This window comes from Oryzias latipes, chromosome 24 (assembly GCF_002234675.1).
Source record: "Oryzias latipes chromosome 24, ASM223467v1".
In the NCBI taxonomy this organism is placed as follows: Eukaryota; Metazoa; Chordata; class Actinopteri; order Beloniformes; family Adrianichthyidae; genus Oryzias; species Oryzias latipes.
In genome coordinates this window covers 1,775,218-1,794,200 of record NC_019882.2, presented here as the reverse complement: position 1 = coordinate 1,794,200, position 18,983 = coordinate 1,775,218, and the positions used below count along the sequence as shown (strand labels likewise).

At 40.5% G+C, this 18,983-nt stretch overlaps 1 protein-coding gene across 2 annotated transcripts in view; it reads right to left on the bottom strand.

Moving 5' to 3' along the window:
• Positions 1-18,983, bottom strand: part of vta1 (vesicle trafficking 1) — a 37,797-nt gene that overhangs the window by 2,643 nt on the left and 16,171 nt on the right. Inside the window, exons 5-7 of one of the 2 annotated variants that reach the window (XM_004083321.4) lie at positions 14,539-14,653; positions 6,060-6,296; positions 4,852-4,932 (exon numbers count right to left, since the gene is read on the bottom strand). In XM_004083321.4, the coding sequence (XP_004083369.1) occupies positions 4,852-4,932; positions 6,060-6,296; positions 14,539-14,653 (433 nt within the window). The remainder of the gene's footprint in view (positions 1-4,851; positions 4,933-6,059; positions 6,297-14,538; positions 14,654-18,983) is intronic. The other variant, XM_011491392.3, reaches the window with a different exon arrangement.

The window sequence follows — 18,983 nt, the reverse complement described above, 5'->3', positions numbered from 1 at the left end:
CACTTCCAACATCTGATGAAGAACTCCGCTGGTTTATGCTCCGACTGCCTCGGAGGCGTGGATGTGATCAAACGGTCCCGGGTTTATGAGGACGGTCTACTAAATCCTGGCGTGTCTCAGAGGTGGGGGCTCTCCATTTGGACATAGACGCCTTCCTTTGTTGTTGTTTAGCGTCCCCAAAGTGCAGATCCGGGTTCTCCCGATGCCTGAATCAGAGAACTGAGCCGCGTTAGAGTGAAGTCAATTCATGGACGCCACCAAGCAGTGATTGGTCCAGGTCGGTCTGAGTCAACGTTTCTATGGTAACCACCAATCAGGAGTGAGCTTTCTAGAAGGCCACACCCCCTGTGTGTCTACAGAAGTCTATGGGATCTTGGTACTTCCTGTTTGGAACCTTGGGGGGCAGGGCCCACTCATTCCAGTTCTCATCCACAGTACTGGACAGTACCGCGCCTGTCTGTTGTCTTTCAGGGTGTTGCTGGGTTTGAAGTTAACAGGAATGCTATATTTGCTGAAAATTCCCCTGAGGTTCCCCGACACGTCAGGGGGTTCCACCGCCGTTCCCCTTTTTTCTGCAGGACTGACAGCCTGAAGAATAGAATCCTGGAACAAACGGTCAGCTGTTCTTCCTTCATCCGACCAGATCCGTTCAGATTCCACCAATAGAACGTCCTCCAGAGGTTCAAACCTCCACAGCCGGTCACATATTTGGATTGTCTGCAGTTAGAGAGATTTCTGAGAGAAGTTTCCGTCAAACACTTAAAGCTCCACCATCTGCTGCGTCACGGAAAAACCACACTGCTTTTGACAGCACTGTGGGATTATGGGTAATCTGACATTAAAAAGCAACCTGCAGCCTTTAAGGCCAATACACACCAGTGGATTAAACTCTGCATTCCATGTGAGGAGGTGGGAGAACGTGGGTTATCACGCAGAACTTAATTTCAGAGATTTTATCCTTAAGACAAAAACCCCTCCCCCCCTAGCTCGTCTAGAATCTCGCCATCTTCAGCTGTTCTTATCGCTTTCAAACATTTGGTCGCGGTTCATCACGCCACGTCCAAAGACAGAGGGGCGGTCCGGGCTTCTTTCCTGCTGCCTGTCACCGTTACTGTCAGTTCCAATTCTAAGAGGACAGATGATCGGACATGACGCGAGCGTGGACTCTCTTCTCTGCCTCTTTGTGAAGGAAACCTCTTGATATGTGGAGGAATGAAAGTTTCAGCCTGCTGCCATAACATCAGCGTCTGAATCAATGCGCCGCAGAAAGACCCCGTCGTTCAAACAGGCGTTCCTTTCCCTCCCTGTGGCTCAGAGTCACACATTATCTGCAATCTTTTCTCCTTCTTTCAGCGTCCCAAGTGAGACGTTTGCAATAAGCGATGAGGATAAATTCCACTCTCTTTTAACTCTTTGTGCATCTGCAGCTTGTTATAGAGCCCTCCACCCATCAGAGCCGCAGGACGACTGCAGAACAAAAACAACATCTTCAAGTGGGTGTAACACCAACATGCATTCATCCTCCTGCTCCGCCGGCAGCTACAGCCACAGTTCTGCTTTCACCGAGTCCCACTTTCCTTTCCAACCTCATGAGGAGTTTGGACAGCTGATGGGAGGCGTGCTGGACCATAAAAAACGGTTTTAAAGAGAGATTCAATTAGATGAGTTTTTTTCTTCTTCTATTAACTTTACATTTGCTATCTCCTTCAATTGAAACTGTTAATCTTCACCTTTTACACTTTTACATAGTTAGTTTTTATAATTTAGAGGTGTAAAAAGGAAATCTCAACCTGATATTATTTATTTCCTGCTTTACTTTGTTTCTGCAAATGTTTTTCTCTCTGGAAACAATGTTCCCCTTATGTTCCATAATACTTCCACCGTCTATCTAAATCGTTATTTCATCCTCTACATGTTGGTTCCTGACCCAACATGACTCAGCACAGAACATGAGGCGGAACCAGAAGCTGCCCTGCTGAAGCCAGTGTTTTACATTTGCACCACAGACAGATGTTGGGTCTGCTGAGCGAGCAGCAGCTGCAGGTGAGCTTCAGAGGCGTGAACGTCAGCTCGTCTCCACACAAAGGGTGCAGACGGGATCAGACTGACCGCAGGGCTGTCCGCTGCACTGCAGACAAATGATTGATTTCTGTGCGACAAGTCAGTTTCAGCTCTGTGACTGGATGGCGTCGCAGGACGAGGAGTTTCAAGCGGTACGGAAGGTTGAATGAGAATGTTACCCATTGGCTACCATCACAAAAAAAAGGTAAAGAAAATAATAAAACAATGTCTGCAATAATCTCAGTGAAATCTCACCTTTAACCTCAATTCCTTCTGACAGCCAAACTTTACAACAAAGACATCCACTCACAGTATGTAGTTAAATATCAAAGACATTCTACTTTTATGAATAAACCTTGGTGGGCGTGGTCTGCCTGGTGACCGTCAGAGAACAGCTTTAATGGCTCATCAAAGGTGTGGTGGCTTCATGTCCACTAAGGTGGTGAAAACCACCAATTTGAAAAAGAAAATGGCTCAAGACGTATGCAGTGATATATATATATATATATATATATATATATATTTATGCCACCATGTTGCACACAAAACCTTATAAGTTGCAAAAGAAAATATTAAATATTTGCTTCAAATACTTTGTCTTTGCCATCAAATTATTTTTTTTCTGTGCATTCAAAACTTTTATTTTCACTTTCAAAACTTTTTTTAATTTTTGTTTTGTTTTAAAATAAATGTTTTTGCTTTAGCACATGTGTTGTGTTTCATCTCACTTTTTTGATTTTGCTCTCATAAGTTTCAGTTTAGCGTGACAAACCTGCCACCAAACAGCTGCTGATTGGTCCAGATTCCAACCAATCAAACTAATTCAAAGTAAGAATTCTTTTTAAAATGAGTAAAAAGGAAATTTTCTTCAGCAAAAGAAATAAAAATAAAGAATAAAAAGTGCCGGTTCGTCTTCTGAGACTCGGTAGCAGACACCATGTTAGATAAATATGGCGATTTGATTGGTTAGAAAACTATTTAAAAGAAAAAAAAACTTTGAAAGCAAAAAAAACAAAAGTAAAGAAAAAGTTTTTGAAAGCAAATATTTAATATTTTCATTTGCAACTTAGGAAATTTTGTGTGAAATGTGCATAAATATCACAAAGTTGTGTATCATGTGACCATCTATTCCTACAATCACTCAGTGGAAAACCATTTCAGGTTTCAGTCTTTGCCAAAAGCTGAAGGAGGTTTGCTAAAATTCATGAAAATCCCCCTTTCTTCTTCTAGAACAGCTGTATTGGGTAAAGAAGGAACATCTAAATTAGCCTTCAACATCCAGAGTGGGCTCATGTCCTCATTACTCGACGCTCCGTTTAATTGTCCTGGTTTTGCCCAAATGAATCCCCTTAAATGACTGATAGCAGAGACTCAAAACGCTTTGATGCTTCTCTAACAGCACTTCGATAAAGAGGACCTGTTCTCTCAGATCAGAAAACAATTTAACAAACCATAAAACATAATGAATTTGCTCATTTTTACCTGCTGAAGCGGATTCTTCTCCACGCAGCTGTTTTAAAGAATCAGCCTCAGAAAACATTTGATTTCAAACTAACACGGGAAGAAACTCGTCAATTAGGAAGTGAAGATTATTAGCTATTTTTTCATTCGTAAGGGAGTAAAAAATCTCTTTTTATGTTTACATTTTTACTTTTAAATGGAAAGAAAAGAAAAGCAGAGCAGAAAATGCATCTCGTTTCTCACAGAGAGTCTGCAGAGGTGAAGCTCCTGAATTAAACACACACACTTCCTGGATTCATTTGACTCGTCTTAATGGAAAATGTCCGGCGCCATTTTTCTTCATTTACCTGCACAAATGAGGCTCAATTCCTCCTACAAAGGCAGAAAGTTTTAAATGAGAGCAGGTAAAGAGCAGAGTTGAAGAGCAGGTTGTTCCATTCAGAGACAAGCATCAGAAACTGAAACTGCTTTTTCCTTTTTTCCCCCCATTCAGCGATTAAAGTCAAACGGCATAAACGTTTCCACTTCTAGAACCTTAAAGTCCTGCTATCAAACCAACTGAGTGCAAAATTATCTATAAAACGACAAGCTGCAGTTCAGACATGAACTGGGACCGCCACTTTTGCTGACTCGCCACGCTAACGCTGCTCACAATCTACAACTCCTGAATCGGGGGGGGGGGGGGGGGGGGGGGGGGGGGGGGGGGGGGGGGGGTCATTCCATATGCCTAAAACCTCATTTTCACCGTGTACTAGGTGTGTGTAAACTTCCTGAGCCTTTAAGTACGTGGCCGCGGTGAAATCTTTGCTCAAAGGCGAAAGGAAGAAAGAAGAGAACATTCTGGTCCTTCCGTCCAGGACGGCTGCAGGACAGAAACAGGAATCAAAGAAAAGCTCGGGTTTCAGGAGGTTATATACAAAAGTATGACTGTAGACACCAGCATTACAAAAACAGGGATGTATTTTCTTAAATACTGATTAAATGGTCAGAGAAGGAGATTTTAAAACACTTGTTTTCTGACAGAAACAGATTTTGGTTGGAAGGAGAACGTTAGAAACTGCTGCAGCAGGTTCACTAAAAAAAATAAACAGAGAAAAAGAAGTGGAATCTAAAACAAATATCACTCATAGATTTTCCTAATAATCTGCTGTCGGTGTTGAATATGAGGAAAATTACACTTAATGTGTGGAGTATCAGCTTCCCCGCTCCGCCTGCAGCTAACCGCTGGCGCATAATGACAGTCTAGACGCCGACTGCAGCAGAGTGCTGGAGCGGACCGTCCAATAAAAGGGGTTTGTGGGTTTGGTGCTTCGGCGCGTCTCTTCTTACCCGGCTGCTGCTGGGCACTGAGCAGTGTGGGGTCAACGGCGGGCACAGAGCGAGGAGCAGGCATGGGTTTGGCAGCTTCTGCTGGTCAACAGAAACATGCCGGTCAATAATGTGGTGGAACATCAGTGGAGCATTAGAACATAACATAACAGAATCAATAAATACAAATAAGGATATAAAAATGATTGGTTTTGGTTTTTTAATACTTAGTATTTGAGGAAAATCTACTTTTTTCTTTTCTTTTTGTAGAAATGTCCAAAATAGCCCACAAAAGTCATTTTCTGAAGAGCGGCACGCCAAGGTCCTCCAGGGACCAACGCTTTAGTCTACGCTGACAGGAGGCTGAGGAACCGTGACGCTATCAGGGGAAATTAGCAAGAAGCACAAACTATGTGGCACAAAAAAAAAAAACCTGGATCCAGTTACTTCAAAATGTCAAATCTTTCAACTGCAACATGATCAATAATCCAGATACAAGATGACAACAGCGTCAGGGTTTTTCTGGAAGATTCATGTGAACAAAACGCTTTCTGTTGAATACCAACTCAAGTCCATCCAATCCAGAACATTTTTAACATCCGTCATAATCACTACAACTCAACAACCAGATCACATCAGAATAAAAGTGTAGTATTTCAGTATCACTCAATAGTGTTCATCAAGTGGTATTTTTTTTAAATAAAAATCTGCATGTGAGCTGTGACGTGGCCTGGTGTTTATCTGGCAGAGCCGACAAAACCGCACGGGTCAGCACAGATTCAGCCGAATATTAGGGATGGAACGATTCACTTTCCCCACGATTCACTTCCTCAAACTTCAATTTTTGGGTCACGGTTTCGTTTTGGTTTGATATATGATTTGTGTGTTATTGAACAAATAAATGAGAAAAATCCTCTTTTTAATTCACTAAAAACCAAGAAACAATGAAGAAAATCCTTTCAGTTGCCTCATTCTAAGCCTGGTGTAACGTTATAACAGTATCTTTATTTATTTAACAATAAATCCTAAATCCTAAACATACTGGTCTGTAGCACAATGATTCCCTTTCCCCATGATTTGGTTTAATGATTTAATATATCATAAATTGTGGCTCTTTGAGCATCATTTTATTATCAGACAGCATTAACTCGGGTGCTCCCACATAAAAAACTGCGGGTTGCTTCCCCTCAGGTCTTTCAGGACATAAACAGCGGGTCAGTGTGTCGTACCTGCAGGTGGAGGTAGATCTGCTGGGGTGTTGGCCGGTGCATGGGCTCCTGGTGGAATCTGGATGTTGTTGTAGTTTGTGCTTGGGGGACCTGACGGAACCGACCCCGGATTTGCGTTGAAGCCAATTCCTGGAGGGGGCCCTTGATCCGACCCATCAAAGGACTGTGGGGAGGGGTTTCCCCGGACGGAGCCCCCTTGAGAGAAGCTCTGGCTGGAGAAACCTTCAGCTCCGAACTCTACGGAGAGATACAAAAAAAAAAACAAGACCACTCACTGAAACCGGGGGGACTGGACACATCTGTATAAATCTCTACAACAAAAGATCATAGCTTGAAAAAAAAGATTCAAATATGATGATCTGTTAAAAGCCAGATCTCCGTCTTAACATTCAGTCTCCAGCTTTCGGGCTGGACAGGCTGGCTGGTTGTTGACGGACTCCTGATGTGGACCAGAGGAAGTGGGCTAATTAACCTCTGGAGGGTACTGTGCTGTTTTTGACACAGATTCACTCCCACACAAAAACTCTTCCAGAACACTAATGGACCCGGGGCATACAGAACCACCATTGTCTCCCAGCAGCTCTGGTCTGACTTGTTGGTTGGTTGGAGGGTAAGGGGGCTGAGGGGGGGGTGACGGAAAAAAAACCCCCATCAAAGTTAAGCTGTAGAAATATGAAGGATGTGTTCTGTGACCTGGATGACAGTGGAAATTAATACTTTTGCCATTTGTTGTGTTTTTTTTTGGAAGGTCTTCCTGAAAACCTTCCCTGCTCTGGTCATTTTAGACATGTTGTCCTAAAAGGTTCTGCTGGACTAAACAGTTACCACCTGGATTCATCTCAACTAGTAGGTAAGAACCCCCCTCAGACCAGGACTGTGGAGGCTAATTAGTATCACCTGGAAACAACTGATTTAAGCGAAGCTAAGAGTAGCTTCTAACGCTTTGAAGGACCATGTGGTCGATGTTGGCCACTGTCTGGTCATGAAACAAAATATCTCAGAAGAGTCAAAACCACGTCTGCAATGAGGAAAAAATAACCTTTTTGGAAGTTCTTCCCTTGAGATGCAAACAAACTTTAAAGTTTGGCAAGAAGGCGCAATAGCAATGTTCTACAATGTTTAAAAAACAAATCTATTAGAACAATAATGATCGTGTTACATAAACCTTTTTACATCGAAACGTAAGCTTCAGTGTTGACCTTATTTCAACAACTGTCATTCGTTTACACGTAATTCCAGGAGATTCTGAAGCAGAGAAAAGCCGCTTTGCGCTAATACATAACACTTCTAGTAGTGAAGTTATTTTTTCATTAAGAAAAGCAGTTTTGCGCCGTGATGCAACACTTTCTCAGAAAAGTGTTGCATCACGGCGCAAAGCCATTTTCTCTTTGATCACGTGAACATCAAAGAGTTAGAGTATAAAGAATTCCATTCATAAAAAGCACAATGATTACATGGTTGCAGTGCTAGATTATGAGAAGTAAAATAATTTGTTTTGTTTTCCATTCTTTTACTGCTATTGGAGCTTAGCTAACAAAAAATGTTGGGAACATTAAGAACATTAAAAATGGACATAGGTTGCAGGTTGTATGAAAGCCATTAATACTTGTGTAACCTGTTCTGCAGGCTGCTTGTTCCTACGTTGGGACAGCAGACTGTTTGGGCTGTCCTCAGATGGTCGGCTTCATTTCCGAAAGCTCACCTGAAGTCTTGGTGGACCATACGAGCAGACTGTGGTCTGCCTCAAAGTAAGCGACTTGGGCTCGTCTAAACAACGGTGTGGTTTAAGAACGATGGAAAAGCCGACAGACTACTAAGCAGGTCAAGAAGTGAGAGTAGACTGAGCCTTCGGGGAGGATCTAAAGAAGTGTGAACCGTGAAAAGGGCGGACAGTGATTTGTGTGTAAATGTGGCCTACCAAAGACCTGAAGCAACTTATCATTATGTGATCATCAGAAGAATAACACTTCTAGCCTGCTTTCTTCTTCCTGGTCCTTTCCTAACAATACTGCTATTGTGTTTGTGTGCCGTATGATTTGGTCGGCTTCAGCTGACTGGCAGGTTGTCAAAAGAAAAAGATCCAAATTAATCTTTTTGGTACAAACCGCAGAATCAAAACCGCGGTGTAACGGACTGAACCATGTCAACCATCGGCGTAAGTTGATGAGATGTAATTATTACAATTAGTGTGATTTCATTTTTAAAGTTATGTTAAAAAATGAATTTGAGGACGGGGATAAGAAACTGTTTTACAGGGAAAAAATATTACCTATAACCAGGAGTTTCAAGCAGGAAACTAAAATAGCCCTGAAAGTTATCTACCTGACTTCAACATATCACTTCAATGAACAATCAATCCCTTTCTTTTGTGTGGTTTGCTAATCATATCTATTATTTTCTTCCCAATATTTCAACAGTCAGCTATGTACGTGAGAAACAGGGCTGGAAACATGTCTGAGCGCTTGCTGGATAAACAACGCCAAACTACTTAATGAAAGAATCAATATCCGAGCTCCCATGTCAGATGTTCATCTAATGCCTGCCCGCCTTCCTGCCTGCCTGCTCCCAGCACTGACAGACGCCAAACACAGCCTCTGTCTGCAGATCCAGCCTGACCAGCTTAATCCGTCCAAACATTTCTGGGCTGAAGTGAAATGTTTTCTTTGTGTTCGCCGTAGTGCTGAGAGAAGCAAAGTCTGCTCTCACGTTCACCGCAGGCCGCTGCTTTTCACACATTGGGACAGAGCGGAGAGCAGGAACGCACTTTGATTGCTCTATGGGTCTATTTATTCTTCTTTTTTATGTCTGCATCAGCGTCTCTGCTTTGGTGATTTTTCTTTTGAGTGGGATTGATCTGAAACTGACATATGAAGGCCGCCCCCCCCCCCCCCCCCCCCCACTAAATACAGACTACAAGCGTTCAAATAACACAAACATTCATTGGGTTCTCTACTGTCGCTCATTTGGGATTTTCCAGATTCTTCTTTGTTCTGCTCAAAACTTTGAAATAACAGTTTAGAGAAAGCTATATACGTCTTCATAAAAACACATCAAAACAGATTTTTTGTTGTTCAGTTAGCTTGAATCACCTGACAGGAACTTGCCATGGATACAGAGGAAACACCAACTACCGGTTCATGTAAATACTTGGTAATTAACCCCGGATGTGCCTCCAATCACCTGCTCCCAGGTTAAGAGTTGGGGGCCCATCCTGACTCTGTCTTCCAAAATGTTGGCCACAGAGTTAGGAAATAAAAAAGAACACAACTATAGTTGTAGTTCTGGTCTTCAACAGCCAATGTTTAGGATTAATGGTCTTTGCCTTTAAGGTTTAGTTTTGTAGCAAATGAACATAAAGCTACCTTAAATAGAAGACAATTTGTTTTTCCCTGACAGTTTAACTTCTTTTTGAAGTACAATCTTTTTGGACTTGATCTCTTTTTATTCCCATTAGCTGACGAGGCCAAAGGGAAAGGAAATGTATTCACAATTGTTTCAAATGTTATTTCAACCCACAGTGATTATTGCTACAAATGGAGATGAGGAACATTTAATGCATCTTTGATTCATCCTCTGTGCAGAGACATACTCTGCTCTGCCCTGCTTTTCATCTAAAACCTGCTTCTAATTGAATATCTCTGAATGAGATTTAGACACTTTGTGCCAATGAGGCCTAATCATGTTCTCATGAATCCTAATCATTTGCAGGAATTCATTCCAAAAGCCTCGTTTTTTGATGTGCGTGGATAAAGGACACATTTCAGCTGAAATCCAGCAGATGAAAGAAATTTAAGCTTCTACAGTTGCCAAGAATCTGCTAAAGGTGTCTGATGCAGCTACATTTAATATTTCCATGGTTTAAAAGCCTTAAACTTTAGTGAGATCTGATGCAAATTGGAATTGAGCAACTATAATGTTCATCTACAAATGGTGAGGGATTTAAAAACCTGCAACAGGATTTTATTCTCTATAGTCAACCCTGATAATGCTCTTTAGAACAGGTTTGAACAGGAGAACATGGGTGTCCCATGACCGATAGTGCTTCTTTAAAGCTGCATTTAACCATGTCTGGAAATGTTTATGTTTGAGGTTTTATGAAAAGGAATTTATAAAGCTGCCATTAGTCAGATTTCAAATGTCCCATCACTAAAGCCTTAGTCACACACAACCATAAAAGGGTTGATCTGTACAGGTTCTGTGGGTTTTTTATGGAGAGAAATTAGACTGAGTCGGATTTGTGCGTGCGTAATTCTTGATTTGTGCGTAAATTAGGATTTGTGTATGCATATTCTTGCTTTGTGCGTGCGTAAATTAGGATTTGTGCATAAATTTGGATTTGTGCGTGATTTGTTACTCACATAATACGTTTTGTGTATAAGTTAAAAAAATATAAAATGAAAAAAATACAAAATGCAATTTACGTATGCACAAATTAAGATTACAACAGCTTGAAACTACTTACACACACACATCTTTAAAAAACACACACAAATCCCTTGTTACGCACACACGAAGCCAAAGTTACGCACGGATCTACCGTGAGACTGTTTTCACGTCTCACAAATCCGTCCGTAAGTGCTGCGTTTAAATACCAGTGGAATGCTCGGTCATTAGAATTTTCCTATCAGCCTTCCCTTCCAAACGTATCCAGATAATGACTCAATCAATACATGAAGACAGTAGATGTTAGTGTTGAACATAGAGGCTACTTACTTCGGGGCGCTGACCACCGAGATGGGCCGCCATTCTTCCCGTGACTTGATTTTTCCGGAAGAAAAAAAAAAAGTGCCCCCTACTGGTCGTTCCTGTTACGCATTTTACATCAATTCGGTGTCTCGGAGAATAATATACTTTTAACATATATATTAGCGTTTAAAAGTGAACGTCATATTCTCAGACGATAATTTTTATTTTCCTTCAAAATTTTTTAAAGCCCTGCTACACCCACTGAAGGAAATACGTTTAGAAGGGAAGGCTGATAGGAAAATTCTAATGACCGAGCATTCCACTGGTATTTAAACGCAGCACTTACGGACGGATTTGTGAGACGTGAAAACAGTCTCACCGTAGATCCGTGCGTAACTTTGGCTTCGTGTGTGCGTAACAAGGGATTTGTGTGTGTTTTTTAAAGATGTGTGTGTGTAAGTAGTTTCAAGCTGTTGTAATCTTAATTTGTGCATACGTAAATTGCATTTTGTATTTTTTTCATTTTATATTTTTTTAACTTATACACAAAACGTATTATGTGAGTAACAAATCACACACAAATCCAAATTTATGCACAAATCCAAATTTACGCACAAATCAAGAATTACGCACGCACAAATCCGAATCTGAGTCTAATTTCTCTCCATAGTTTTTGGGTTGTCTGGGTCCATGGAGGAACTGCATTTTAGCGGCGAGCAGGTGTCTTGCAGTTCCTTTGAGGCTCATATAGTGAAGAATAAGGAATCAACTTCTATTCTTACGATACAACTGGATCATTCTGTCTGAGCAAGTTGTTAATCAAATCGAATTGAATCAACCCAAGGTTTTTCCCCTCAGCGACACACGCACCGTTGAACTGGCTCTTCCATTCTTCTTCCATTAGCTCTTCTATAGTCAGGTGCTATCCGGGGGCCAGAGTTGGTGACACCGAGGGAAACCTTAGGATCTTAGCCCAGAGTAAGTCCAGGTTCCGTTGAGTCGTGATCCACGCAGGAGGTAACAACGCCCGACGGAGACAACCGGAGGTTCTCAAATTGAACGTAGAATTGGTGTGCTAAGTCGATTCAAGACACTGATCATTTTCTGTCACCACACATTGTGTTTTTATCAAAAACATGAGAGTGACAACACGTGAGCTTTCCTTGGTGCTTTAGGAGCAAAAAGACAAGTAAACTGCAATCAAAACATTAGGATGCTGCAGTGGTTCAGGCTCTGTCTTTGCAGTAAACATTTGAAGTGTATCAACTCAATAAATACTGACTTTGGACAGAAATATTAGTCGCCAAGTCCAAATGACTTAATTTAGTCAATTTAACTAATTTTGTCTTTATCTTTTAGCTGACTAATCTCCTGAGAAACTGTTGAATATTCATTTTTTTCCCGACATTTTGACAAAAACATTTTTACATCCCAATATGGCAACATAAGATGATTTGACCTCATTCATCAAACCTAAATAGTTTGAGGTCACGTTATGTGGATTGAGTCCTTGTCAGACGGTTTATTTCACAGAATTATTGGAGAAGCGACGAAACAAAAAGACACTTTTCCTTTTTTTTCCAAATAAATCTTACTTCAACCATTTCTAGATAAATCTATTTCTAAAGATTAATAGGAATGCATAATAAGATTATCAGTTCAATAATTTACTCATTTATTTTATTAACAAGATTAGAAGTTTAAGATTGATTAGACTAAGATTCTAGTACTCAGTCCCATTGCGTTTTGTTTCTTTTCTTTCAAATGGTTTATGAAAATCTCCTCAGAAACATTACGAGTCTGTTTAATTTTAGTTTTATATTCCCTTTTTTGTGGTAACAGACGTCTAACAAAATTTACAGCATTTTTCAAACCTGCCTTATCAAGACGATCACAATCACAATTTTACTAGGCGGACTAACATTCTGACAGCAGACGATTATGAAACAAAGACGTTGAGTTGTAACGTGTCAGTAAAGCAGGAACACACATGTGCAGGGCTGATGATTTCAGCTGTTTGCTATCCATTAACGGGACAGACCCATCATGATGTCATCACTGACAAAGACCCCAGTGAACTCTGGGAAAAGCTGAGAGGGGAGTGTGTGTTGGCAACAACAAGGTGAAAGACTGTGCGAGATAACATAAAAGAGGGAGTAAAGGGGGAAAGAAAGCATGTGGCGGTGGTTTTTCTGCACGTCTTGAAGGAGCAGAGGGTTCCTGCAGCTGATGTCATGGGTCAAACACATGTAAATGGAGCGGGTGGGCGCGGGCCAGCAGATGGCTTTTGTTTTGGCGAGGAATTTGCCAACATTATTTTACTGACACAGACATTGAGTTTCCCCTACAGGGAAAGCAAAGTGTTTAAGGCTCAAAGGGCTCATGTCAAAATAAATGCCTGTTTCCACGGGGAGTTTGATGCAATTCTTTCACACAAAGTGCAATCGTAAGAAGAGACTCCAGACACTGCAGAGCCCCGTGAGTCTCAGTCAACTGCTTCATTTTAGGCTCACAGTTCTAAAGTTATCAGAATAATCATGATTCACTAAAGAATAGTTCACACTTCAGCAGGTCTGCTGTCTCTTTGCCGTCTCTTCATTTATCCCAAAAGTTTCTAACTCTTCCCAGTAAAAAAACCTGAACTTACCACATGGCGGCTATGATCAGGAACAGAATCTGAATTCATAGATTCTAAAGTGTAGGTAGATCCAGAACTGTACTGTCAGCAATTTAAATTGATGGGATTTCTTTAAAAATAAAAATCACTTCAATGGTGTGGAAATATTCTTTCTCTACAATAAAAGCTAAAATAAATACATGAAAATCCACAATATTACAGAAAAAAGTAAAAAAAAAGAAAAAGGATTGATTCTATTTCTTCCTATTATCTGATGTTGTTTGTTTTCGTGGGTGAAAAGCAGACACGCTGCTGAGGCCGACTCTAAGTGGACATCATGAATGGCTGGCACCCACACGGAGTGAAAAGCGGTGCCTCAGAGATCGAGACGTCTTACTTCCAGGTTGGAAAAGGAGCTGTGAAAATAACTCATATCTTATAGAAAAATGTGTTCTTAGGAATAGTGAAGGTGAAAGTGGGCCAGTCCAAATGAAGATGTACATTTTTTTTACTTACGTCAGCCGGCCCATTTCAGAGTAAAAGCATGCAAACATGCACGTTAAATCCAAATCTGAAGGAAACGACGGGCATGTAGGCATTACATTGGCAACTACCATGTTCACTCCGGGTTTTTATTAAGGAAGCCGAGATATAACTGTCTTGTTCTGTTTTCATGCACGCCTATGCCTGAGAACAACTTTAGGTGGTGCTCTGACTGTTTTAAGGTTTCACTAGTTCAGACAATCTGTCCTTGGCATGCAAGCTCAGGTGTTTCAATACCAAAAAGGTCAAACCCTGAAGCACTATGAAAAAAGAACAATATTCACCAACACACAAACTATGTAAACATGGGTTTGCGCAACAATAAAAGTTCTACTGAGGAGTAACAATTGTAGATTTCAAAAGAAAAGCCCGTTCTCACTTTTAAATCCACTGGTGCTGCCTTGTTGACATGTCTACCCATCATACACCTAAAATCTTCCCATATCTTATACCTTTTACTTCTGGGAGTTTCCTGTTAGACTTCCCAACCTGATAGCAAAACAATAAAACAACACAAATAAATGCACAAACACCCAAACACAGATTACATGCAGCCAAATGTTTAAAGTTGGCCTCAAACTGAGGAGCAAGAGGAATGGGAATGTATTTGAACATCATATCAGGCATTCCCACCTGCTTCCTCGTCTTCGTCCATGCCAATGGGCCCCGGCTGAGGTGTCTCCCCATTCTTCAGACAGTTATGGATGTAGGTCGCCTTCCAGCGGGCATATTTCCTGTGCTTGACATTCTGGTACAAAGTGAAATAAAGGAGAAAGACATAAGAAAACATATTCTTCAAGTATAGAAGTATTTTAAAGACAACAGTTGTCCAGATGTTGGACCAGAAGGTAGGTTGAGTTTTTTTAAAATAGTTTTCTTCATTTCCCTTAAAAAAATGGAATTGGATTGGTGGATTTGGATTTTATTGACAAACATGGGTATGAAAACGTTAAAAATCTCTAAGACAACAAAAAGGTGCCAAAATATTTCTTATCCTTGCTGAATAAAGTCCTGATAGAAGAGGCTTCTCTCCCACCAAAGGCCAGAAAGGCCAGGCTTTCTAGCAAAAAACATGATAACACAAAGTTACATTTTTCACATTTCCCTCAATCAAGCAAAAGACAGGACAAAGGAAAAGACTGAGGTATTTAAAGTTAACTGCTGCATCATTGGTTGAATTCACTCAAGTGTTTATTATTGTCTCAAAGCAACAGGCCAGATTATTCTTCTGTCCGTGAAACCTCAAGGGAGCGTGAGTACTGGTGCTACTTGTTCCAGTAAGATAACGATTCAATCTCGATATCTGGAAGTGTGTCAGCAGAAGCCCCTCCAAAACACTCAAACTCCTATTTTTTTTTCTCCTTGCTGGGTGGTTTTATGAGACCGGATGTTTGAAATAGGAAAACAGCTAGAGGACTGAAAAGAAAGTTAGGGCAACAGATTTTGACGAATAACAATGGATGGAGAAGTCCCTGGTTCAACCCGATAAGTGCAACATTTAAGTTGCGCCTCAGAAACAATGGCGGCATGAAAGGTTCTTTGTGTGACTTTGGCTTGTCTAAAAGGTTGAAGTTGGTCATTTTGCAGAAATATCAGTTGTTTTTTATGAAATGGCCTCTCTCCGTCTTCTGAAAAAGAAGAAACAATTGATTATGGCTTCAACACTTTGTGTCTGCAGCTGGATTCACGTCCCATCAAGGTCATGTTGTGGTTCAAACTTTAAGGTGACCATTTACTGATCAATGCTAAGCAATGGTGTTCATAATGAGTGCTGTACTTTTCTAATAGGAGGCTTTTATCTATTTGTGTAATTTAAACTAGGAGATGGAGAGTTTTCTCGATTTTCTGTTTTAATTAAATGGGTGTTTTTCAAAACAAAAGAAAGTTATAATGTATTACTATTTGTACAGTCATGGTAATTGAAGAGGCCACATGCCCGTACTGGGATTGATTCGTTCAGGTGTTGTGGGTTTTTGGGTTGGCCGGGCTCATGAAGGGTCGTAGAGAGGAGTGGCTGCATCTTAAGGCTCGTACGGCAAAGGACCTAATGCAAATGGAACGTACCATTGTTGTACGTATGGTAAGTGAATAGTGTATTTGTAAGGATAATGGAAGTTGCGTATACTTATGACGTACGGTGCCCGTTCACCATCACATCCCCGGGTGAAATTGCCATGTGCACGTGATTCCTATGTGCCCATAGGACACCTGTAGGATGTTCACACAAACTGTACTGTAATTGTCCAATTTCCTCATTTTTAACAGTCAGTTTGCAGCAAGGAGCCCGCTCTTATCACTTGAGCAGCACTAATTGTTTTGTCCAGTGTCCTTGGGTTCTTTGAAAGGCACTTTTAAATAAAATGGATTATTATTATTTTTGCTAATGGGCTCCTTGCCTGCATCTCACCTACTTCATCCCTACTTTATCCCTGAGTGTTCACTACGACTTGTCGCGTTCAGCATGTCCAAAGAAGAAGTGCACATGAACATTTTGCAGCCCTTGTTCTCTGGTCTTTGGAAAGACAAACTTTTCTGTAAAATTGAAAGCTACTACTTGGCTCTAAAAAAAAAAAACCTAAATATGAAAAAGGCTAAAACACTTTCTGAGTTAAAGCGATGCTGAATGTCAGTGAAAGAATGTGCAGACCGTCCGTGAATCAGGTCATGCTCTCTGCTTTTCACAGTGGAATGAAGGGACAGCCACCTTTCAATGTGCAGACGGGAAGTCTCCCTTTTGTGCAGAGCTTGCTCGTGGTGGAAAATGATAATCACATTTGGAGGCAATAGGACAAACAATCAGTGCTGCCTTTGTGTGATACGATTCACACCATAAAAGCGTGATTGACAAAAGGGTGCAGATATGCCTCTATGCAAAAGAGCGATTATTTTTAGCACATAACTGCAGTTCTGAGCACGGCTTGAATTGATGCAGGGCCCTTCTGAGTACAGCAGACCTTTAAATGCTGGAGAAGGGTTTTGGAGTGGGTCTAAAGATTGGCTCTCCTGGCTTTATATTTCTTTGATTATCATTCTTTATGCGAAATGATGGCTTGAGATTTTATGGAAGGGTTGTCTTGACATTGGGAATATTATTAATGATGATTTTTGGGGATAACTCTGTTAATAAAATATGAACCCTTTTCCTTATGAATATATTTTCAATAGGTCAGAAGAATTATTCTGATTTTAGCTTTATTATGTTGACAAAAGGTCATGAACCACCACAGACAGAGGGGGCTTGTCCGTGATAAAAGCACTATCATACATATAAGTAGATTTTACAGGTATTGCTAATGCTTTTGAATTGATTCAAGAAAAATATTATTAGTTGTTAACAAAATATTTAGTAATCTGGTGAGTGGCACTCATGTTCTGTAATCCTGCATGATATGCTGCACGTTTTCCTAATACTGACCAACACTGGACTTGGCTGTTTTAAATATAGAAATACATAAACGACATTTGAGTATTTTTAATGTATGGTAGAGCACCACTTCTATTCTTAAACTTAGATATTTATCAAAGGACAGGAAGTCTGATCCACATCTGTAATGCATCATTTCCAAACACTTCCTGTTGGTACTGATACACGTAAGTACAGCAATATACTTCTTTTTTTTTTTTTACAGAGTACAGGGTCCTGCAGAGGCAGACCCAGTTCATAATGGACTACTGCATTCTGCAGAACTGATCCTCCTGCCTCTGTGTTTGCCTGCTGAGATCTTGCTGCTTCACTGCAGACGAACTGAGTGTTTCTGTCGTGTCAGTGGCGTCTTATTAAAGGAACAATAAGCAGAGCAACACTTGTCCAACAGTCAGGAAGAGCAGAGCAGAAGAGCCGGTGTCCCTCTTCTACACCGAACCACACCGAGCTGCCACAAACATGGAACTTTGCATGACAGCTGTTACAGCTGGCCTTGTGTGATGCCTCAATTATACAAGCAGCACATATTCCAGACCGCACAACTCCTTTAAACTAATTCCATCAAGCATCACTTTTCCATCCAAGCAATTCAATCCAATTCAGTTTAAATTTTACATACAAAATTGTTGGTTCAATTGGCTAAAGACCTGTTCTATTGAAAATTGTGTTTTTGTGTTTTTTGTGTTCTTGTGATTTGTGATGATGAAGGACATTTAGTAAAAAGAAAAAAAATAGATTCAAAACTGTTTTTCTTAGTATTTTTCTTTTTTATATCATTGTGATTCAGGAGCAGACAGAAATATTTTGTTTGCAAAAGCGTGAGGTTGTTACATCTAATCTACAATCAGCAGGCAACAAGAGCCCTACTCCGCTCCATTCTGATGCATAACCTCTTGTTTCTCTCATCTGAGCTGGAATCTGGCTGAAAACTGTATGGCTGGATAGCTTTGATATAGCTCACCATTGTTGTCGCACCAATAATGCTAGGCTGGGATGATGGGAAGTGTTGGCAGGCTTACAGCGCCAACAGTCCCGTCCACAACACAGAGGCAAATTCCTAATAAACTCTTGAAGCCCTGCAGAAACTATGTCCTAGAAAGTGACACCTTTTTTTTATTTAGGCATAATTATAATTAACAGACTGCTGTCAAAATAGATTAGAAAATGATCAAAGTGGCACATTAAAAATTGTATGTTCACAATTAACTTGATGTAATATTAAATAAAAATAATTTAAAAAAAATTTGTACTGTTGCCAAACAGGTTCATTAGAAAAGAAAATTATTTAAAAAGTTTGGACAAAAATGATGGAACCTCAAGAAAATATTAGAAGTGAATACAGAAACATATTGAACCATCATTACTGGGTAAGGAAGTCCCAGCAACACTTTGCTTTTTCTGTTAAACCTCTACAGAATCTGTATAGAACACATTCTTCTCGCTCTTCTCGGTTAGGTGCTGCCATCAGCCCCTCCCACAGAAACATAACCTGCAATTCTGCAATCTTTGCAACTCGGCAGCATAACTTGAATTTCTTCTCGTTAGTTTTTGCCTCGGCTTATTAATAGACTCCACACTGCTTCTGGAAATGAAAGGCCAGTCTGTTCGTCTGTTATTTAAGCGCAAGTTTAACAAAGTCTATGTGGACCTTTGA